The sequence below is a fragment of the Lissotriton vulgaris genome, chromosome 5 (assembly GCF_964263255.1).
Source record: "Lissotriton vulgaris chromosome 5, aLisVul1.2, whole genome shotgun sequence".
NCBI classification, from domain to species: Eukaryota; Metazoa; Chordata; class Amphibia; order Caudata; family Salamandridae; genus Lissotriton; species Lissotriton vulgaris.
Genome location: NC_141693.1, coordinates 33,861,156 through 33,885,772, shown reverse-complemented (window position 1 = coordinate 33,885,772; position 24,617 = coordinate 33,861,156). Strand labels below are relative to the sequence as shown.

The window sequence follows — 24,617 nt, the reverse complement described above, 5'->3', positions numbered from 1 at the left end:
TATGTGGAGCTGTGGGAGCCTTTCCTCCATCTTCTATCCAAGGACCTGCAGGAAGTAACATGTCCAAAGTATTTGCAAATTCTTCAACTTATTCCCTTGGAGCCTTGGGGTTCTGACAAGAAGACTTAAGTGGTTTGGGTGGTGATGAGTGGAGGGCGTGGCACGGAGTTTAAGGGGGTAGATGAGACTGATGCAGAGGAGGGTGGTGGGAGGTGTGGGGGCGGAAGGGAGGGGGGGGTTCTTTTGTCCTTGTTCCTGTTTTTATAATTGAGTGCAGTAGATTGGTAATTATACTGGCTGCTCATCAAGGCATTGCACCTTTCCTCGCGGGGTCGCCCTCCTGGGTGTAGGCCCAGCTGTGTTCCAATTTGACGGTTCTTGCTCTGCCGGCCGGTGGATGTAGGCAGCTGAGCTGTGATATGTGATGTTAAACTGCCCAATAAAAATGATTGATTCTAAAAAGAGTGGGGCTTGGAGACGACCCCTGAGGAACTCCACATGGCAGTGAAAAAGGTGAGGAATTACATTTCCCTAACGCTACTGTTTATGATCTGTCACTGAGGAAAGAGGAGATAAGATCGAGCGCTCCCCCCTTCACCTCGATTTCCTTTAGACAGCCTAGGATAGTAGTATGATCAACCGTATCGAATGCAGCAGACGGGTCCAGTAAAATCATAACTGCTGAACCTCCACTATCTACTGCTTTCCTCACTTCTGCCGCTGCCTTGACCAGGGCGGTTTTTGTACTGTGGCCTGCTCGAAAGGTATTCTGAGAGTTGTCCAGGAGCCGTTTATCTAGAATGTATTTAGATAGTTCAAAATTCATTACCTTCTCACAGATTTCTGCAGGGAGAGGTAAACTTTTAATTGGACGGTAATTCGAAGTGTCATTAATATTTAAGTTGGACTTTTAAAAAAAAGTGGGAGGATAGAAGCCTGTTTCCAGACAGAAGGGAAGGTCCCATTAGCAAACATGATATTGAAAATATGAGAGAGATTCCTTGCAACAATGTCAGGAACCAGTTTCAAGATCTTTACCGCGCAGGAGTCATATGTGGAACCAGATTTACTTAGCAAAAGTAAGGAGCTCACTTGTTCTGGTGTGGTGGCAGAGATTTGGGTAAGTGAACAGTCACTTGGATCGCTCCCTTTAAGGGGTACCAGAGGATGAGGGTCCCCACTATCAAAGTCCTTAAAAATCCCATTGACTTTCTCTTTGAAGGCGCTAGCAAGGGCATCACAAAAGGATTAACTGTCGGAGGAATTAGTCTTATTTGAGATGGTCGTGAGTCTCTGAACAACTTGGAATAGTTCTTTCGTGGAGTTGGAGGCCCTATCTATTACTTGAGTAAAGTAGCTGCTTTTTAGGTCACGCCTGGCGACGCAGGGTGAAGCGCTGTCACCAGTGATACCTATTGTCGTTGACTTGCCTCTCATGGAAGACAGGAGATGGGCACGTGCAGTCCGGACTGGAAATGTGAACGTGCGCGTTCACCACGTACAGTCACGCGCTGTGCACATCTCCTGTCTCCCTTAATGCGGGGCGACACACAGGGAATAGCCATGGTGTTTAAATGGCCCCGTCACTGGGCTGACTCAGAACTCCCCTGCTGCTCTCGGAGTCCCTGCTCATCTGGCTCTCTTTCTCTCTTGTCAGCGGGGCAGGCTCAGCAGCAGGCGGGGCTATCCAAGAGCACGGGAGCCCGCTGGCTCACAAGTTCTCTCTTTCCGGCTGGCTTCACGGGCACAGGAGCGCGGGGTAGGCTCCCGTCTGCTTCCTGTCTTCTTGCGGTCCCGCCCCTGCCCCAACACAGGTTGCTTGGCTTCCTGTCCGAGCCGGGCTGCGGCGGTGATTTCCTTAACCCCTTCGATGCTGATGACGAGCTCAGCTCATCATCGGCTACGGTGCTCGTATGCTGATGACAAGCTAAGCTCGTCATGTAACGCGTTTTTTTGCATTTTCCAGCACACAGCGGGAAAATGCACCGCATCGATGAGGTTAATACAGCGGGTGCAAACCGGGGTAGGCTCTCGTTCCAAATTAAAGATCATAGCGGGGTGGGCACCTGCTCTTTCAACGAGCACCACTGCAAACTACAGCTTATCAACTCTGCAGGTACAGATCAACGCAGGGTTATTTTAACGACATTTGAAAATGGGTTTACTGCACTTTAGTATTTTCTTCTGTCTGTGCCCCCTACCTCTCTCCCTGAGGCACTCCCAGGTCCCACCCATCTCTAGCTGCTCTTAGTTCTCGCTGCCTCTTCTCGCCTCATTTCCTTCCCATCTTTCTTACTCTCTTTCCCTTCCTGTCTCAATTCCCATGTGTCTTCAATGCCTCTTACAGTGTCCACCCTTTTCACCATCTTACTAGCAGGTCTCCCACACTTGCTCCTCCATGAGACTACCACTTTTTCATATCCCTTCTCTCTCACTTTCCACCTTCTTTGAATTTGAATTTCAAAATATTTGTATAGCGCGCGTTTACCTAGCGGTTTCATGGCGTTGATTCCTTTCTCCCTTCACCCTTTACTCTCTCCCCACTCACTACCTCTGTTTGTCTCAGCTTTCTGATGCAATTCACTGACCGTTTACCCTCTCCAGTCCTAAGTTTTGTCCTGTTGCTTTTTCTTTGTTTTTTGGACATTCAGTCTGTACATTGTGTTGATTCTTCTGTTGGAGGTGAAGTCCGGGGAGCTGTCCTAAGCAGTGTTGGTCTACCGTTTACTATGCTTTATACGCAGTCAGATTATCACCATGCTATATATTGCTATGTTGTGCCTTGCTAGGCCATGCTGTGCTGTACTACGATTTGCTTCCCTACACTGCAGTTTGAGAGGCTTTGCTGTGGGACTCAGTCATTTGCTAATCTCAACTATGCTTTGCCATGGCAAACTACGCTATGTTACATGCCATATTTTGGTTTGATGTACAATACTTTGCTTTTCCATAACATGATGTGCTTTCTTATGCTATTCCATAATATTCAATGTTAGTATGCTGTATTCCTGCTTTGATATTCTATAACATGTTATGCTTTGCGATCCCATAATAGGTTGTGCTTTGCAATACTATAGCATAAGCAATCCTATGCTCAGCTTTGCTACACAGTTCTATAATAATGTATTCTCTATGTAGGGTGGGGATGGGCATCATGGACAACAGGGCAGAGGATGGAAACCGTAAAAAAGGCAATATAAGTGGCATCTTGGAGATTTTTTTTTCTTCCTTATGTCGGGTGAGGGTTGTACATAGACAACAGGAGAGTTTGAGATGGGAGGGAAGAAGCAACACAGACAAGGATGGGAGTGGGAGGGGAGGGGAAGAAACAGCAGAGACAATGGTTGAAGGGTGGGAGGTACAGAAGCAACGGGGGTAGCATCAAGAGCAACACGGATGGGAAGCATAAAGAAGCCAAGCATTTGCAATGAAATAGGTCTCGCATTTATGAGAGTTTGAGCTATTGGCATTGTAAACGACAATTCCTTTTATTTATGTGTTGACTTTTAAAACATTAATAAAATGCATTGTCATTTACTATGGGGAGTGATCGGAGATACCTCATGCCAGGTGATGTGGGTTGTTGAAATATTGCAGTAAATGTGCCGATGTAAAGGTAGTCCATGCGAGAAAGGTTACCATGGGCACCCGAATGGTAGGCGTAGTGCGGGTTCGAGTGTCCTCCATAGGTCTATAAGTCTTAAGACTGACTAGATTAGTTCCCATATGTTCCTGTGGTAATATTGGCCAGCAACACATTTTAGTAGAGAGCAGTGTTCTAGTCCACCGCCCCTGGGAGTGGGAGGAGTAGCGCCCCCAGTTTCGGAAGTAGCTGTGTCGTATTGTATTAAAGGAGAGTTGCATATATTATCCTTCGTGTAAAAAATATGAGCAACATTTTTAGTATATGAACTAATATGATAAATGAACTGCATAGTTTTCTAAAAGATTAAATGTGGCGTAGTATTTGATATGATGAATTATTGAAAATGAATTGAGCTGTGTATTGATTTTTAATTCTTATGGCTTGTTTCGCTGAAACAATAAAAACTACCTTCCTAGTTAAACATGTGCTTTGTTTTTCTTCCTTGTAAAGGCACTGAACCCCGCCGTGTCCGCATCCCTGAGGGGTCCCCCTTCTTCATCCCGACCATGAACCTGACGTCTGCCCTGGTGACGTGGAGTGGGGCCCAGGCCCCCGACTGCAGAGGGGCCCCCATCATTACTTTGCTGCTGTGGGAGCCCTTACCTTTTACATCTGCCCTTGGGGACCGTGTCCGGAAGGACCTCTCTGGTGGCAGCATCGTCATCGATGACGTATCGAGGCAGGATGAAGGGTTTTACACCCTCTGCACCAGCTCCTCTCAGCCTCTACTGGTGATAGAGCTGGTGCTCACTGGTGAGTTCACGCATCTGCATCTGCATCAGCATTGTGCATGGGAGGGTCCAGGTATGTCCGTGTAACAGAGGAGGTATGTACAGCTAAGTCAAGGTTCACGTGCACACAGGGCACATTCAGGTCTTACAGCTTCACTTACAACCTGCATATAGAGGCATCTAATCTTCACTTACACAGCGGGTGTGTACTGGTATCTGAGCTTAGCGTACACAGGGCATGTAAAGGTATGTTGGGGCACTTATGCGCAAGGCATGTACGAGTAAGTCAGGTTTACTTACGGGGCAGGTTCAGGTATGTCAGGGTCATTAACACACAGGACATGTACAGGGTTGTCGGCTTCACTTGCACGCAAGGCATGTGTGTCGGGTATTCACACGCAGGGCATGTATGTTCGCTTCACTTATTCACAGGGTGTGTACAGATATGTCAGGCTCACACATGTCATGTAGATATATGTCCGAATCACCCCCCAAGCATGCAGATATGTTGGCATTACTTACACACTGGGCATGTACAGGTATGTCTGTGTCACACACTGAGGATGTGCAGGTAGGTCAGCTTCACTTAAACTGAGGACATGCACTTGTACCTCAAGTTCACTTCCACATGGCATATACTGGTAAACCAAGGTTTTGCAGAAGTTCAGCCGCGGCCAAAAGAATCCCTCAGATTTAGTTCCAGGGATACAGATAAGGGTAAAACATCAATTGACAAAGACAAGTGCCCAGCGAAAGGTTGCTAAGGATAAGAGCAAATGTTTGAATCTGCCACATTCAAGAAGAGGCTCTTCCCAGCTTCAGATGCCGAAGGGCCCTCTAGGTGTAAAAGACTCCTAGAAGCAAAAATTGCGGAACTCCTTCAACGAAAGGAGGTCAGGATTCCCTCTTACCTATGAGCAATTCATCTCCCAGGGAAAGACCAAGTTGTGAACAAATTAAGCGGACAAGCATCCCCTTTCCACAAGCAGTAGTGATTATCAAACATTGGCGTACACCAAATATAGATTTCTTTGCAATGCAAGCAAATGCAAAAAGCCAACACTTCAGGCCCTGACATCCATACCGTTAATCGTTGGAGAATACTCTGTCAAAAAGCTGTGAAGAATCTGAGGTTTGCCAGTGCGACAGGGATCTTCTGGGGAGGGCATATGACATCGGAGGAGGCTGGATGAGACCATTTTCCTACAGATAAGAAACCGTTTTGTTCACTTACACCCTGGGCATGTGCAGGTATTTCGGCTTCATTTACACGGCATGTTAGTTATGTCCGGTTCACTTGCACACAGGGCAAGTACCGGTATGTCCTTGGCTGCATTGTGCTATAGAAGAGCTGATGTGGAATATTTCCGTATGCTTTTCTTCCACTATCTCTGCTTCCATAAGTAATGAGGAAGCTCAAGGAGTGCATACACGTCGGTTACACATAACTAACTTTGCATTCTGTGCCAGGTGCACATATATCAACAAAGATGCAACAATGGATTTCTTAGGGAACCTACCATTGGCAGACATTTGTAATGATATTTGGTCAACACCCCACTCCTTCACTATACTCCATCGTGTGAACGTCCAACCAGTCCGGTTAGCAAAACTTCGTGAAGAACTTTGTTTTCGGATATCTGTCTTATTTTCTTCTAGTCCTCACGTTGGGGAGGGGTGCTCTTCTTTGTAGTCTATTTATGTTACAAACATTATTGTTGCTATCTTTGACCTATCAGCTTGTGGTGTAGATTCACATTTCACGTGTGCGGTCCCATCTCTTGCTTTTCACTTTCACACTACATATGTGCACTTTTACTCTTCTGCTTTGCTTATACCCTTTACTATACTCCACCGTTTGGAGTGTGGGTAGGTGGGAAGACAACCTGAGGTGAAGTCTGTTCTAGTACATTGTAGGGTTCATGTAGGACTTGTGAGATATCTCAAGATTGAGGACTTCTTAGTCTAATAAGTTGCACCTGTCCAGATGACAGACCGGTGTACACAGAGCATTTGAAGCTGCGTCATTACAAGCTATAAACCGATAGTTAAAAGGCAGGTGAGATGTCCTTACAAGATACAATTGTGTAGATCAAGAAACATGCAAGGAGGCAGCAGAGGGGCAATTCCTGTTAGGAGCCAGATTGTGAGTTTGGTGAACGCACTCCATCCATCAGGGGGGTGGAGGACAATATTTCCACCATCCTGACAGACTACTGTTCATCTGATTTAGAAAAGACAACAGACCTTTCAGTCTTCTTTGTAGATCATGGCGGTTCCATTCAGTGTACATAAAGTTTGATGGATGGCAGCCGATGGTTTGGATGGCTGTAGGAAGCTTGCTCTGTATATACTATACCAGAATAAGAACTAGTGTGCACAGTCCAGTGGATCCCCTGAGGCATAGCAGAGGCTTAAGGAGACGCAGATAATACTTAAGTCTCTTTGTGGTAGTGTGGTCGAGCAGTCAGGCTTATCAGAGGGTAGCGCTAAGCATTTGTTGTACACACTCCGGCAAGAAATGGTTTCACACACTCAAAGACTGAATCCAGACCCCATTGTTTGTATGAAAAGTTATTCTGTGATTTTATTTCTAGAACCAAGTTCTACTTAATAGCAGGTAAGTTAAACTCTTCATACAATGTTACTTTCAGCAAGACAGTGAATACTGGGTTTGCAGGGACATTCAGATTACTTTTAGCAGTTGAGGAAAGTTTAAATGCTGGTAATTACTTTTTGATTACTTTTAGTTACTTTTGGATGCCAGTTCTGGTTTGGTACGATACGCACTCCTAACACAGTTTACACCATACAGGACATTTCTAAGCAGGTTAACTCTTGTGCAAGCAATTGATTACTCTTTGTGCAGTACAAGACAAGTCAACACTTTCAAGACTTTAGTTTAGAGGAAACTCACCTTTCAATCCTATGAGAAAAACGAAGTGTTAAGTTGCAGGTGAGTAGATCAGCTGTGAATTTGGTGAGTGTGGGGTTAGAACCAAGGTTCAGATTGGCACTCTGGCAAACCCAGTGGCACGCGGGTGGGTGCAGAGGCCGGGGTGCCCTTGTTAGCCATTGGGACACCTCGTTTGGGGGCAGCTCACGGGCAGGCCACTCTGTCTTGGGAGCCAAGCTTCTAGGGTTAAGCTCGGAGCAAAGGAGCTCCCAAGTCGGCACCAAGTCCACACCACCAGCTGCGCAGGGGCCGCTGGATGCAGGGTGCTTAGGAGTCGGGAGCCCAATGCAATGATTTTGGCTGCAGGCTCGGTACAGGAAGTCTTCTGGAAGGAACCTACAGCTGGGCAGATAAGTTGAAGGGCTTTGGGATGTAGGCACACCTCCGATCCTCTTCTGAAGGGCGGTCGGATGCAGTGCTGCCTTTTGAGGTCTGGTTTCACCTTAACTTGCCACACGCAGGGGGGGGGTCTCCGTGCAGAGGCTGCAGGCGACATCACGGAGTCCTGGAGGGGCAATCCACATGAACTCTGACTCTGGTGCGTGGGGGACTTTGCTCGGACTGGAGGGTCACTCTGATTCGGGCTGTAGGCTTTGAGTGTAGAGGTGGTTCCAGGCATCTGGTTTCTTCGTCCTCAGCAGGCTCAGTCTTTCTTTGGAGTTTCTCAGGAACAGAACTGCTGTTCACAGGAGATCTGTTTTTTGTTGAAGGCAGTCAGTCCTCCCAGGGGTACTGGAGGACGATTGCCGCAGGATAGGGTGACTTTTTTTGGAGCAGAATCACCGAAAATTGCAGATATGCCGGTAGGGCTGGTGCCAAGTCAGTTCTTATCTACAGTCTCCTCTGCTGTGCGACTTCTTCTGTCTTTCATAGGTTACAGGAATCGATCGCTCTTGGGTTCAGAGCTGCCCATTAAATGCTGTATTTAGTTGGCGTTTTAGGGGTCTCTAGGTAGTAGTCAGTGGGCGACTACACTCTTGATGTGCTCGCCCTACATGGGGGAGTGAGCACATTCGCTAACCCCGATTGGGGGATGCCCTTCATCAACAAGATGGCGGGCACTGAGGAAGGGGCTTCACCTCTCCTACCCCACCTGAGGGTGTGGTTGGCAGAGGTGGGCTCCCCACCTAGACTCGCTAACATTTGCAGCCGAAATTGGGGGAGATGACAGTAAGTGGGGCTCCTCCTACCAGCAGGAGGCGGGGGGAGGGGGGGGTGTTGCAGTACAAAGGCGCTGGGCCTTTTGAAGCTGCTCACCCCTTCCTGACTTGGGGAAGGTGTTAGAACTTCTGCCTAGGAAAGGTGTTTCTGGCCCCAAAGAGCGAGGGGGTCTCACCTCGGGGGTCCAGAAACCTGTCTCTTGGTGGCAGACTGGTGTTTACCCACCAGGAGCCCACCAGAGGCTCTAGAAGGGACCCCTGAGTGCAAGGGCTAATCTGGCACTGGAATCAGGGTATGTTTATTATCCTGAGATGTTTGATACCAAAATCCTGGGATTCAATAAAGCCATTATGGGACTGTGAAACTTGTAATGACAAGTTTCAGAGCATATATTATGACTTTACTGCCCTTGTATCTAGGAATCAACGTAGATATTATAGGGCCCTAACTGCTCATGCCGATAGGTCCTTACATGAGTTATAGTGCACACTGCGTGACTTACCTATGCCTCCTGCCCAGGGATGTGGCATGCAAAATTTTCGTATAATGCACTCTGGGTTCTTCCCAAACGTTTTTATGCTCTAAGGCAACTAAGGTGTGCTTCTCTGGCACAAGCCCCGTCCTTGCACATGAATATATAAAGTACAGCTCGAACCTAATCTGGCCCATCGAGTGCCAAGAGGCACGCTCCAGAAAATTTGCAGTCAGACATGTTCATATTTCTACATAACGTTTTGTCATGTCAGGTATGCATGCCATGTCGACTCTTCGCTCTTAGCTGCACCAAAACTTGCAGGCTGCATTGGCAGTGGTGCATGTTTGTGGTGAGAGGTCTCTGAGGGTGGTATAATACATTCTGCAGCCCTCAGAGGCCCTCGTCTGGCTACCAGGCATCCTGGTACCATTGGGTACCCCTTCCAAGGGACTCGCAGGTAGATCAGAGTTGTGCCCATTGTGGGTACCGTGGTACAGGTTGGGGGGGAAGAACACCAGCCCTGGGAACCTGATTGGCAGGGCACACTCAAAGTGCATCAGAAATCCTGCAAAAAGTGTGTGTATGGGGGGGGGGGTTACCTTCTTTCCTACAATGGCCGGTCACCAAACATTACGCAGCTATTTGTTTTTCAGAGAAGCAAAATAACAAATTACTCCCCACATCCTGAGGGTGTACGATTTTGTAGTGGGGCTGGTTCGAAGGAGCACAGTGATCAGGTGGGCAGCAGCAATGCAGGTTTTTTCCCCACAGAACAAGTGGAACACTCCCTATAGTGAGGTGTATTTCGTAGAGTGCACACTACTCGTGCTGTTTTTGTTTCTGGATAGACGAACTTTGATGCCTCTAAATCTTATTTTCAGATAAAAAGCAAATCTGAGCTCTTGCGTACTACAGCACTGTAACATTGCATAGAGATTAATAAGTGAAGAGAAATATGAGCGTGTCTTCTTATGAGCTCTTTCCTGCCCACCCCCTCCGCTGAGCATAAGCTGATCTAATTTCAAGAAGCCAAATCTTGACTCGATGACCTCAAGAACTTTCATCCTGTTTCTCTGCTCCCAGTCCCAGCAAAACTTCTTAACAGCTACTTGAGCTTCTGTATTGAGGCCATCTCCGCACTGGCCTGGCTCGTACGCTCTTTTGGGCTACAAGCGGTGTCGTATGCCGACAACACCCAGATACTTGTGTTGATCTGAAGCTTAATGATTAGAAGACGAAGGTGGTGGTCTTCGGAACACAAGCCTCTGTGGAACAATAATTGGTGAACTGATTCGCTGGGTATCTTACCAGCTCCAACTGACCTGGCAAAGAACCTGAGGGTTATTCTGGGCAGTGAGTGTTCGAGGCATGTGGGCTGCTGAATTCATATCTGTGCATAGATCGCCGCCTAGTGTTGGGTCCGGATGATTGCACATTGTTGTCCTGGAAGAGTCTTCGAAGTATCACGAGATAGGTGGCTCCTCCCCTGGATTACAGTGCGCATGGGCATCGCCTCCATCCCCAGATTGTTTTTTTCCGCCATTGGGTTCGGATGTGTGTCGGTTCCCTCTGTCGGAACCGATAGTTGTTAACTCTCTTAACTCGAGACCAAAAGGTCTTTAGGCTTGGCGCCGGTATCGTTTTCGTTCGGGTTTACTGTTTCTTCAGCTCCGAACTCTCGCTGCCCTTCCGCGTGCTGTCGGCGCGGACGGGCCTACACGACGCTCCAGACATGGAACGAACTCAGTTTAAACGGTGCCCGGTGTGCAACGCGAAATACTCGCACCTCGACGTGCACCCAGTGTGCAACACTTGTCTGTCGCCGGACCACGACGAGGCCAGGTGTATGGCCTGCTCGAAGTTCCGGTGCAAGAAGACCCTCAAGATTCGTCGGGCTGCGAGACTCCAGGCCAAACTGTCTGCGCCCCCGCCGGACAACATCTTCGAAGAAGACGTTGGAAGCGACAATGTCCATCAGGTTTCGGACTCTAGCCCTGCGTCCGAGGGGGAGGCCTACGACGCAGGAGACGAGGAGTTTGACGAAGCCGACGACGAGGTAGGGGACGACGATACGGCCATTGCCACCGTGGGGGATAGCTCGGAGGAGGAGCATCCCCGGACTGACTCAGGGGTCGACACCCTTCCTGCGGCCCAGGTCGAGGGATCGCCTTCGGGCCTTACCCAAGACCATGTTATTAGTCCAGCAGCCCCGCCTACGGGCCCGGCCACGGACATTTTGGAGGTGCCACTCACATTTCCAAAAACGAAAGTGAAGCCTTCGGGTTCAACACCTCCGGCTTCGAAAGTGAAAGCGGTACAGAAGGCTCTGGAGGCGTCAAAATCTAAGAAATTCAAAATGGCCGACATGGACAGTCCCGCCAAGATGGCCGACCCGAAGGCCTCAGGGTCGGTGCCGAAGGCGAAGTCGTCCGACGCGGCTGCGTCGGCGCCGAAGATGGTCGCGGTCGATGACCCGAAGAAGGCTTCAAAGAAGCGTCAAGGCGATCCCAAAGCTCTGGCTTCCCCGGCTCCGGCCGTCGGAGCCAAGGACGGTACCGCATCGACTCCGAAGACGGTGCCTCTCGCCGACACCACTCCCAAGTCAGGGAAATCACGCGAGGCGGGCACTCCCTCTCCAGCCCTTTCGAAGAAAGTAGAGGAGTCCCTGCAACGGATTCGGAAGGTCGCAGAGCTTCCCGACCCTGAAGCTGGGGTGTCGAAGCACGCGCTGAAGCCGTCCAAGGCACAAGCGCCTATCCGCTTCACCCTGCCGCCGAAGTCGACGCCGAAGGCCTTCGCTTCGAAGCAGGTGGCTGGGGTGCCCTCGAAGGAGGTATCGACGCCCAAAGCGTCTCCGGTGGTGTCTAAACCTCGGCTCCAGCCACTCGCGGAGGAAGAACGTCGTGAAGTCATCGACGCCAATACCGGGAAACTGTCCCTCAAGAGGAAAATCACCACGGAGCCGGTGCTGGAACACTTTCGCATTCCTCTCAAAAACAAGAAGGACTCTGCGGGTACTTCAGCGCCTTTGGCGCCGGCGTCTCCAAGTGACCTGCCGCGTTCCCCAACTCGCTCCACCGCGGGGGATGACGACGAGGAGGAGGTAGAGTACAACTATCCGGCGTACTCTGATCCGGAGGAGGAACATGAACCTTGGTCTGCCGGAGGCGACCCTGAGGACCCGCAGTCGGGTCAGGAACCGCATCTCTTTGCGGCGAAAACTTCGCCAACGGAGGACTCTGCTGCCTTCAACGCGCTGATCGAGAGAGCTGCGGCTAACCACGATGTCGAGCTGCACTCCGATCCTGTGGATGTGGACTTTTTATTTGACACTTTCTCTGTGGCCGAAAAGTCAATCAAAACTTTGCCAATGCTCAAGGGAGTGCTCAAGCACGCGCAGGAGGTCTTCAAGGAGCCCACTCGGGCACGTGTCATCAATCCACGCATTGATAAAAAATATAAGGCAGCGCCCTCGGATCCAACATATATCAAGGGACACTTGCCACTGGACTCTTTGGTTGTTTCCAACGCTCGCAAGAGGGTGAACTCACAGACAACTGGTGACGCTCCTCCCCCAGACAAAGAGTCAAAAATATTTGAGGCCTCAGGGAAACTGATTGCTGCACAGGCAGCTAACATTTGGCGCATCTCGAACACGCAGGCCCTACTTGCACGCTACGATAGGGCTCATTATGACACCCTAGAAGCACTGCTGCAGCACTTGCCTGACCAGTACAAGGAGGCAGGGGAGATGTTAATTCAAGAGGGAAAGCTCATCACAAACGCTTCCATAAAATGTGCGCTAGATGTGGCTGATACAGCATCCAGGGCAATCAACACTAGTGTGTTGCTCAGAAGACATGCATGGCTTAGGATTTCAGGGTTTAAACCTGATATACAAACGACCATCCTGAACCAGACGGTTAATCCTGACCATTTGTTTGGCCCTGAGGTGGATGCGACGCTTGAGAAAATGAAAAAAGATACAGACACTGCTAAGTCTATGAGGGCCCTTCAGTCTCAGCAGTTTCGGGGTGGCTCCTTTCGCCGCTCCAATACCAGAGGCACCTCAAGGGGTCAGGCATCGCAATCCACCCAGTACTACAAAGGCAATACCCAAACCTCATACACCAACAAGGGTAGAGGTGGCTACAGAGGCAACAACATCAAAGGCAGGGGACGTGGAAACAACCGCTCCAGGTCCACCGCCGCCAACAAGCAGTGACGCCTTGTCACTGCCCCCCGACCACACAACACCGGTCGGGGGGAGACTCCAGCAGTTCCTGCCCGCGTGGAAATCCATCACCACGGACAGGTGGGTCAAGTCTCTTATCCAGTACGGTTACTGTCTGGAACTTACCTCCACTCCACCGAACATACCTCCAAGAAGCCGTCCTATGTCCGACGAGCACTTGCTCTTGTTGCAGCAGGAAGTTCAGGTCATGCTGCAAAAAGGGGCAATAGAGCTCGTCCCACTGCAGGAAAGGGCTACAGGAGTTTACTCTCTGTACTTTCTAATCCCCAAAAAGGACGGTTCCCTGCGGCCCATCCTGGACCTCAGGCACCTCAACTGGTACATTCTCTCGGAGCATTTCCATATGCTCACGTTGCAGCAAGTGCTCCCTCTGCTTCAACAGGGGGACTTCCTGGCTACGTTGGATCTAAAAGACGCATACTTTCATATCCCCCTGCATCCTTCCCACAGGAAGTATCTCAGATTCACGATCCAAGACCAGCACTACCAGTTCAGGGTTCTGCCGTTCGGGGTCACCACAGCGCCAAGGGTCTTTACGAAGTGCCTGGCGACTGTGGCGGCGCATCTGCGACGCCAGAACGTCCACGTCTACCCTTACCTGGACGACTGGCTCATTCAAGCAAAAACAGAACAACAGTGCGCCGACCACGTGTCCCGCACCATTCATCTCCTGCACGATCTGGGATTCTCTCTGAACTACCCGAAATCCCATCTTCAGCCCGCCCATGTACGGCAGTATCTGGGCGCGACAATAAACACTCTGGCAGCCACTGCGCAGCCAAATTCAGTGAGAATCGCCAGTATCCAAACGCTGATCCAACGATTCAGACCTCAACACTCGCTTCCAGCGAAGGTGTTCATGCAGTTGATAGGCATGATGGCCTCCTGCATCTCCATTGTCCCACACGCGAGACTACATATGCGTCCGCTTCAGGAGTGCCTGGCACGTCAGTGGACTCAGGCTCATGGGCAACTGACAGACCTAGTGTTGGTGAACGGTCGGGCATACAACTCTTTGCATTGGTGGAATCCACAAAACCTTTGCAAGGGCCGACCATTCCAAGAGCCTGTGCCACAGATTATCCTGACAACAGACTCTTCTCTCCAGCGATGGGGAGCGCATGTACTCCACTACACGGTGCAGGGACTATGGACACTACAGCAAAGGAAGATGCACATCAATGTGTTGGAACTGATGGCAATCTTCATGGCCTTGAAGGCGTTCAAAGTACATCTGTGCAACAAGGTCGTGTTGATCCGGACGGACAACATGACGGCCATGTACTACATTCAGAAGCAGGGAGGCACACACTCTCCGCAGCTGTCTCATCTGGCTCAGAGCATGTGGAAGTGGGCCATTCAGAGGAACATCTTCCTCATGGCGGAGCATCTCCCGGGCAAGGACAACCAGATGGCGGACCTGCTCAGCAGGCACAGCCATCAAATGCACGAGTGGGAGATACATCCATCCGTACTCCAACCGTACTTCCAAAGGTGGGGTCATCCAGAGATAGACCTGTTCGCCACAAAGGAGAACGCAAAATGCCAAAGCTTCGCCGCCAGGTTCCCACACCCGCAATCACAGGGCAATGCGATGTGGATGAACTGGTCAGGCAGATTTGCGTACGCTTTTCCCCCAGCACCTCTGATACCGCTGGTGGCACGCAAGCTCAGGCAGCACTCGATGACTCTCATCCTGGTTGCTCCAACGTGGGCTCGCCAACCGTGGTACACCACGTTTCTGGAACTCTCCGTGGTACCGCATCAAAGGCTTCATCTCACTCCCAGCCTTCTGACGCAGAGCCATGGCGACATTCAGCACCCAGATCCGCAACAGCTCAACCTGGCGATCTGGCTCCTGAAGTCCTAGAGTTTGGCTACCTCAATCTTCCTCCCGATTGCATGAACATCATTCGGGGGGCAAGGAAGCCCACTACTAGAGCTTGTTATGCGGCTAAATGGAAGAGGTTTGTCATTTACTGTGTTAACCACGATATTGACCCGCTAGATGCTTCCATTCAAAACATCATTGGTTACCTGTTCCACTTGTATCAATGCAATTTGGCGTACTCTTCCATCCGCATTCACCTGTCTGCTATGGCAGCATACCTCCAGAATAGGCAACACCTGTCACTTTTAAGGTCCCTGCTATCAAGGCTATTCTGGAAGGACTCAAGAGAGTCATTCCACCAAGGACCCCACCAGCTCCAGAATGGAACCTCAATGTGGTTCTTACAAGACTGATGGGTCCTCCCTTTGAGCCACTGCACTCTTGTGAGCTTCAGTTTCTGACTTGGAAGGTTGCTTTCTTAGTAGCAATTACATCGCTACGGAGGGTTAGCGAGTTGCAGGTGCTCACCATCCAGGAACCTTTCTTCCAAGTACATGCTAACAGGGTTGTGCTCCGCACTAACCCTAAATTCTTACCCAAGGTTGTATCTCAATTCCATATGAACCAGCCAATTGAGTTGCCGGTGTTTTTCCAAAACCCAGAGACGCTGGCGGAGCGGATGCTCCACACCCTTGACGTTAAAAGAGCCTTGATGTACTATGTGGACAGGACAAAAGATTTCCGCAAAACCAAGCAGCTTTTCGTTGCTTTTGCCTCACATCACAAGGGAAACGCTATCTCCAAAGCTGGGATCGCTAGGTGGATTGTGAAATGCATTCAGATCTGTTACGCTAAAGCTAAACGCACTCTCACTATCCCACCAAGAGTCCACTCCACCAGGAAGTTGGGGGCCTCTATGGCTTTCCTAGGTAACATTCCCTTAGAAGATATTTGTAGAGCAGCCACATGGTCTACCACACATACTTTCACTAAACATTACTGTGTAGACGTGCACTCCAAACAGCAGGCAGCTGTTGGTCAGGCTGTTCTCAAGACACTTTTTCAGACTGCTGCAGCTGGCACGGGCGGCCACCGCTAATGGAGGGACTGCTATGTATTCTATGCACAGATATGAATTCAGCAGCCCACATGCCTCGAACTGCAAATGCTACTTACCAGTATGCATCTGTTCTTGGCATGTAGGGCAGCTGACATTCATATCGCCCACCCTCCTCCCCGGCGCCTGTAGCAGCTGCAGTCTTCATATATATATATATATATATATATATATATATATGCTCATAGCATGGTCATCACTCACATTCTTCACTCCATCTCTGCCAACGGCTAAAAACAATCTGGGGATGGAGGCGATGCCCATGCGCACTGTAGTCCAGGGGAGGAGCCACCTATCTCGTGATACTTCGAAGACTCTTCCAGGACAACAATGTGCAATCATCCGGACCCAACACTAGGTGGCGATCTATGCACAGATATGAATGTCAGCAGCCCTACATGCCAAGAACAGATGCATACTGGTAAGTAGCATTTGCATTTCACTGCACAGGCAGGTCAATCATACTACGACTACAGGTTTCTGGATCATCAAAATGTTGCAGAAAATGTTTCCATTCCCCTTTGGCTCGGAAACAAGTAGCCTTGGAGTTGGTCTCCTCAAGGATAGATTATTGCAGTGCTCTTTACCTTGAGGTCAACAAAAACACTTAAAGCCAAACTGTGCAGAATTTGCTGGCAAGGCACAACCCGGATATTGCAAAGCGGCACTCTGTGTCCAAGGGGCTCCCAATAAAAAAGGGTGTAATTTTTAAGGCACTTTGCAGTGCATACAAGGCCCTCTATAATGCTAGTCCGGAGGGAATAAAAGCTATATTTCACTGGTATACCCTCAGGAGAAATATCTGTTCAGCTCACCACAACTTGGAATCTGCGCCCAGAGTTTGGACTAAAAGATGAGGCAGAGCTTTTTCTGTCGCGACTGCAAGTCTCTGGAACTCACTTCTTCATCTGTCTTGTATCAAGTTGTACTCTCCCTTTAGGCAAGCCTTAATGACCTGGCTTTTACCCTTTAGGGATATTTAGTTTGCCTTGCATCTTTGCCATCTGGCTGAGCGGCTCTAAGGCTACAATGCCTTGATGCCTGCAGGCATTTGTTGCGCTTTATAGATTATGTTCAAGTCATGATCTTTGGATATCCCTCACATATGTTCTTGTGTTACAGTTCAACTGCTCCTGAGAACAAGGTCTTTCTTGCGTGTGCAGGTCAGAATATTGGCCAATGAATCCTTCTCTTTATAATGGCTCCAGGAGACCGAGCCTCCATGTTGATCTTCCTCCTCACCAGACAGTCATGAACTGTTCTGCCCAACCCTCTTACAGCTTGGCTTTTCTGTCTCTTAAGAAGTAGCTGATAATTGAACACAATCACTGGGAGTTTAGGCAGGTTCAAATTCTGGCTAAAGGTTTCAATGGAACAGACTCCACATACCTTTCTTGAACCATCACGTTATGTTCCTGGCAGTAAACTAGGTCCTACCATTCAACATTTTGAGTTCTCCTGAAGATCCACCTGATGCTTCAGATGCTGCATCTTGTATTTTCTGGACCCCCTTCACTTCATCTCACTCCTCGCGGATATGAGAGCCACTAATACACTGCATGTTAAAGACTGCTCGAAGCATATACCCTGAGTGGTTCTTCCTTCTCCTCCCAGCCCCTGTGATGTGGATCCTTTTCACACCGGATGCTGGTGGAGGGCCAATGCGAAAAGGGGAACAAGGGGAACCCTACTCACAGAGGAACCAGGGCAATGCGTTTATCCAGAAAACAATGGTTCCTGTGGCATATTAATTGTACAATGTTCAGTCAGTACATAGCTCAATGGCAATTCAAATATTAGAGAGAGGACGTCAAAGAGAGACACAACTCACACTTGTACCAGTTTATATCAATCTCTTTGTATTTCAACAAACAGTTGATACTGCAATTATATCCACAACGTACACATAATATACAAAGGTGTAATGTGTCCCAAGTGGTGTTCTAAGCGAAACAGAAAACGTGTAACAATAAATAGTATGTACAAGTTTCAGCTGAGAATATTTACAGAAAAGGAAAATGACCATAAGTAATAATAGAAACAATAATTAATCAGTGGCTATCTACAGTCATAGGCACTGTGATCAATAGTTCATTTCCTATGGCGTCGACGGCGTTTCGACCCGTGAAATAGGAGTCTCGTCAGGACTGGACAGTAAGGGACATCTAAGAAAAGGAAACAGTCAGTGAGGCTGTGTAACTATGTGTACAGTCAATGGCAGGTTCTGGTTACTGTACCATAACCGCGCTGGGGTCTTCTGGCTCTGCTGTCCTGGGGTCTGTTCTACAAACTAGACCACCTACCGCACTTGAATCTGACGGTAGCAAGTGTAAACTTTCAATGGCTTCTAATGGATAGTTTATTTTATTGTATTTTTATTTTATTTATTGGCATTTGCAGAAGTAAATACAGAAACACAAACTTAACAAGCCAGTATATCAGCAGTGTATGCCCAGGAGTATAAGCTGCACTTTCAGCTCTTTACAAATGTTTTACAAACTGTGCCCCTGCCACTAATACTAAGCACATAGGTGTACAGTATCACTTCATTATGAGACTGTTCGATTTGGGTGTCTCTAGTTGGCACAGGTAGGTACTTGTGACAAATAGGGACCCATGCCTCTAGTCAGGGTAAGGGGGCTACACTCCTAAAATAACCCCTGCTCACTCCTTTGGTAGCTTGGCATGAGCAGACAGGCTTATCTCAGAGGCGGTGTGTAAAGCATTTGTGACCAGTAACCCAGTGACAACACTACAGATGGACACCACACAAGGTTTTATATAAAAAAAGGCTATACTTTATATAGGTTTACCACAAGACCATAAACTACAAAAATACACAATACTGTTACTTTAAGATGGTAGTTTTAGCTTAGTTCAGTTTTTAAGATGCAACACTTTGCGTCCATGTACCTTATGATGCGTTGCGCTTCCACGACAAAGCAATGTCGCAGCGATGGAAATGCGGCTAAGTTCTGGTGCAAAGAAATAAGGACGTGAAGATCTTCCAGATGCAGCACGCTTCTCCGGGGATGCGAGAAGTTCTCGGTTCGATGCGTGGACTGCAGCGGCAACACCCATGTTCAGAAGTGCAACAGCTTCAGCTGCGTGTGATGCTTGACACAAATGTTTCATCAGAAGTACCAGGAAGGTGATGCTCTTTCCACTGCCTCCCCTAACTGGTTCACCACCTGCCAGAATGATATCACTGAGAAAGGATAGTGATGCCCGTCAAGGGAAAACAGGGAGACAAAACAAGGAAAGTGGGGGAAAAGAAACACAGATTTCTTCATACACAGGAGGAGTAACTGTTATTCCTGGGGAGCCACCAAATCTCTGAATACTGGAGTCCTATGTGAATACAAAGAACAATGGTTCGTGTAGTAATAGATGAGTGTAGTAAGAAAGGTAAGAATTGTGAGAAAGTTACATACGAGGCTGAGATGAGAGAGCTGGCAACATGTACATAGGGTTGTAAGGTCTGGCGGTCAGGAATGGGAGTTTTCTGTATATCCTGCAATATATTGTAACGTGAGTGTCCTTACTATCTGTGCTACACAAGTAAATGAGGAGAATACAACATTCAGCCTACCTGTGTATGGGCTTAAAGAAAACCTCAAAGACTGGAACTAGAATCAACACTCCTCTAGTTCCAGGTAAACTATAACTAAGCTCCGGGACTAGTATCAATGCTCCACTAGTCCCGACAAGTATCAAAGGAAGAGTACCGTCTTCCAAATCCACCTTAAGTCTAACACGCACCACGTGAAAAATAAGAACTCCAACTAAACTGCAAAAAACAAACTGATAGCCAATCCCTTAGAAGCTCAGGGAACTGCTGCCAATGCTTTATAGACAATGCGAAATTACTCGTGCGTAGTACTACACAACCGCACCTCTCGCTATATGGAAAGATGCGTACAACATCAATTTCAAGTCGCTAGACAGTACTTGCCATGAGACGACCCGACGACCGCCGAAGTCCCGACGGATCCCGCTGCTCGCCACCACCGTGACCCGGACACAAACCACAATTGACCTCAGAACCGGAACGCGAAGCGTTCAATGTATGGAAGGGAGTGGTTAAATGCCGGGAATGATGCATCTGCGCATGCTCGGCTCTTCGCGCATGCGCCTTGATCTTGCCAACCAACTGGAGGTGAGGATTGCCAACCACATCCTCGCACGACACTGCGGCACTCTTCTCCCACGGTTGCGTGAAGCTACCGCACGATGCAACAACTATAGTGGCGACATCCTTGTTTAGAAATGCGGCAGCAGCTCTGGGGATGCGAGGCTCTTTCTTCGATGCGGTGCAATGCAACTGTTCCAGCGGTGACGCCCTTGTTCAGAAGTGCGAGGGCAGGCAACCGCGACGGCGACACTTTTCGGCTTCGTTGAGTTGCACTTCCAGCTCCTTGCAACACGCAGTCCATAGAAGGCCTAAAACCGCAGCAGGCACTTCCAGAGGGACTCTAGGGAGCCGGGGGGGGTGAAGTCTGTTGTCCCTGAGACTCCAGCAGGAGGCAAGCTCTTTTCAAAGCCCTTGGAGATCCTTCACAAGTTGAAAGTAAAGCACACAAAGTTCTTTCTCCTCTCTTTGGCAGTCAGGCAACCACTGCAGGCCAATCCCCTAAGCAGCACTTCAGCTTAGGAATAGTCTCTCCTCAGTTTCTTCAGGCTCCTCTCCTCCGCAGAGGTTTCTTCTTGTAGTCCAAAAGTGATCTAATTTCTTGGGATCAGGGTCCCAATACTTATACCCCAAAAGGGAGGGGAGAGGGGCCTGTGCCCAGTCCAAACCAGTTCCGAAGCACTCTGTTTACCAGACTTCCCCTTTCCCTTCACGGTGCAGGGCAGAGGCATCAGGCGCCCCACAGGAGGTGGAGCCAGCATTGTGGAAGGCAAGTACAGCCCTGGAGCACTTTGTTGACAGGATTCCTTCTCTTTTTTCAGTGTGCAGGGCAGAGACATCAGCCACTTCCCAGGAGGTGGAGCCAGCATTGTGGAAGTCAGGCACAGCCGTATTCAAGGTTCAGGTTCAACTCCTCCCTCCCATCTAGATGCAGATATCTGTATTCACCACTGGGTGACTCATCCTGTCTCTTGGAAGCCCCAGCCCTGTCACTCACAAATCCCAGACAAAGGAATACACAACCTAGCAGAGGCAGGCTTAACAGGTTTAGGCAAGCAAATACCTACTTTCTAAAAGTGGTATTTTCACACACCGAATGTTAAAACCAACTTCACTAAAAGATGTATTTTATCATTCTGAGTTCAGGCATACTAAACTCTAATTTCTACCATGTTCTCTGAGTCAGTTAGGATTATAAGATGTAATAATCGAGCTGTCCATTCTAGCCTATGGAGAACAGGTAGCTTTGCAATAGTGAAAAACGAAAATGGCTGTAATTCACTAATAGGACATGCCACACACATCATGGCTTGTCCTACCTTATTCTTGCAATGCACCCTGCCCTTGGGCCTACCATAGGGGTGACTGATATGAAGGGAAGGTTTAGGGACTGGCAAGTGGGCGTACTTGCCCAGTCAACATGGCAGTACAAGACTGCACATAGGCTCTGCAATGGCAGGCCTTAGATACACTTTTACAGGCTGCTCCTGTGGGTGGCACACTCAGTGCTCCCAGCCCACCAGCAGCATTTGGTTTACAAGCCCTGGGCACACTCAGTGCTGACAAGTAAACCAAATCAGCCAATCCTGGAATCACTAATCCATATATCAATTTACAATAAGGAGATCATATGCACTTTAGCACTGATCAGCAGTAGTAAAGTGCCCAGAGTCCTAAAACAGCCAACAGGTCAGAAAAAATAGAAGAGGAAGGCAAAAAGTTCAGGGATGACCCTGCAAAAAAAGGGCCATGTCAAACAGACCAATCGGGAAGTAATCATAGGGGATACGTTTCTACAAAGCCGGAGGTTCGTTGTATAACACTTGTAATGCTGGCAGGGTATCTTTACAGAGAGGCAGCTGTAGCAATTCACGGTAGCCCATCGGATGATCTAGTGTGAGTCAGTGTCCCTGTCTGCCCCCGGTCTCTCCCGAGACCAAGTAATGAATGGTTCCCAGATGTCCCTAGGTCTGGAAGTGGGGGGCATTAATTCCCAAAATGTGGTCAATTGGGAGTGACCTTACGTGATATCCCTAATCCATTCCTTAATGGATGGCCTCCTCCCCCAGTGCACGGTCACCTGACACTATGCTAAAAGGAGAAGATCGTGTAGCTTGAGTACCTTAGGTGGTGTATGCTTGGCATAGCTCAGCAAGCCCAACAGGGGAGTGCGAGACAGAGATGTACCGATGATCTGGTTAATCAATGTGAAAATGGTGGACCAGTATGTTAGCTTTGGACAGACTCCTGCCATGTGTAGGAAAGAGGCGGGTGTGAACCCGCAGCGCCAGCAGCTGTCGTCATCCTCTGTCCCATTCAGTGCATGCCTATAGGTGTCCTGTAAAATCTATGGAGGAACTTGAAATGAATCGGGCGAAGCCTATAGTTTGGGGACAGTTCGGTGAGTTGGCGGCAACATTACACCCACTGATCTTCAGTTAGCTCAGTGGGGAGCTCATCGTTCCACCCCTGTAAGGCTCTGGGCTTCAACAATGGGGCCGTATATTGCATGTGTGTATGTGTGTAAAAGCGTGTGTTAAGTTTAGGGGGTGAGGGTGAACTTAAAAGGTTCTCTTATGCTGACAGAGGTTGAGGGGGTGTTGGAAAACTGTCTTGTAGGGAGCTGCAGGCGGCGCATAATTTACGATATAGGAAGAGTTCAGCAAATGGCACTGTGTGGCCGTAGTCTGCTGTCGGAGGGGATCTCAATGTGTTCTCCGGATAGAGCTCTGCAAACGTGCGGAGGTTCATTTTTTGTGCCAATGTTTTACGAATTCCGTCACCTGAATTTGGTTACATAGGGTTATGTGCCAACTGTATAGAAGGGGCATATAAAAATCGAGCGCCTGCCCGCTTCCGCAGTTCATCCCATGCCCAACGTAGGTTCGCCGAGGTGTCTATGCCGGCCCGAGGGCGGCAGTATGGTTGGTACAACGCCACATGAAGAGGGACAGGTGCAACCACATCGGTCTCCACTGTTACGTCAGGTTGGAAGGGTTGGTGGGTGATCCCAGTGGTGGAGGAACTGAGCCTGAGCGCACCTGGCATATAATTGCATGTCTGGAGCACCCATACCGCCCTGTTTGAACGGGAGTGTCATCAACTCCCATGTTAATCTAGCCTGCCCACACAAGAGAAATCAGCAGTAATCTGAGGGTCTTGAAAAAGGTGTGTGTAAGGGGGATCTGGATATTGACAAATACAGAAATTTGGGTAATACAGCAATTTTTAGTTTTTTTTTATTTCAAGTGAATTTTGAGAGTTTTATATACAAGGTACAGTATACAGGAGTACAGTATAGGTCGCCCGAGGGGGGAAAAATAAAAACTTGACAACATTATATGCCGGTTGGGTTACATACGGCCTTTTGTGAGAGCATGCATGCTACATTCGTATACTCGTTGTGTGGCGTTATCTGCGGCCTGCTTATATACCCTCAGGTGACGGTGAAAGGAAAGGGGGAAAAAGAGAAAGTGAGAGAGTGGGAGGAACACATTGTTCGAGTGTCAATGGAGGTGGCCAGGCTTTCCGCCTGCGATGTGTGTGGGTGTGTTGTCTCCCTTGGATGACAACCTAGGGGGGCTTGTGTGAGGACAGGTAGTTGTCTAGGGAGAGCCACATTTTGCCTCTTCTGCAGGTTTTTGATGTGTGGTTTGAGGATATGGTGTGAGCCCCCCACAGGAAGGTGATCCAGTTGAACCAAACCCTGAAGGATGCTTTCCCCGTGTTCTTCCAGTTACTTAGGACCGTCTTAACCGCTGCTGTGAGTAGGAGGTCGATCAGCTCTCTGTCCTCTTTGGATTGGATTGAGGGGGCCATGAAGGCTGTGGCCAGCCCGTGGAAGTCTAGTTGTATCGAGAGACCTAGAGCAGGATTGGTGTCACTACAACGCAGGCTATTACAACGCCTGCTGTTACAACGCGGTTTTTACATCGCATACCATTACAACGCATAGTGCTTTTAAGCGCTGGATAGTGAATTATTTAATTTACTATTCCAACTCCAGTCCCCGTGGATAGTAGGGAAGGTGTTGGATAGTAAATTAAATATATTCCCTATCCTAGAGCGCCCCCCAGCGCAATGCGTTGTAATGGTTTGCGTTGTAATGGTTGCGATGTAATGGTAGGGCGTTGTAATAAATGCGTTGTAAGTGATGTTCCCCCCCCCCCTAGAGCATTGTTAATAAAGTCGCTTATTCTGTTCCAGAATCGTTTGACCTTAGGGCAGTGGAAGATTAGGTGTTGCAGGTCCCCTTTTAGTTTGTTACAGTTCCAACACTCGTCACTGTCTCGTATCCCTATTGTCGCTAGGCG

At 48.8% G+C, this 24,617-nt stretch overlaps 1 protein-coding gene across 1 annotated transcript in view; it reads left to right on the top strand.

Annotated features, from left to right (window-relative positions):
- The first annotated feature begins 4,101 nt into the window (after nucleotides 1–4,101).
- LOC147710052 (uncharacterized) overlaps nucleotides 4,102–24,617 on the top strand; it is a 72,048-nt gene continuing 51,532 nt past the window's right edge. Inside the window, exon 1 of the mRNA XM_086920709.1 lies at nucleotides 4,102–4,399. Within this exon, the coding sequence (XP_086776835.1) occupies nucleotides 4,153–4,399 (247 nt within the window). The 5' untranslated portion in view covers nucleotides 4,102–4,152. The remainder of the gene's footprint in view (nucleotides 4,400–24,617) is intronic.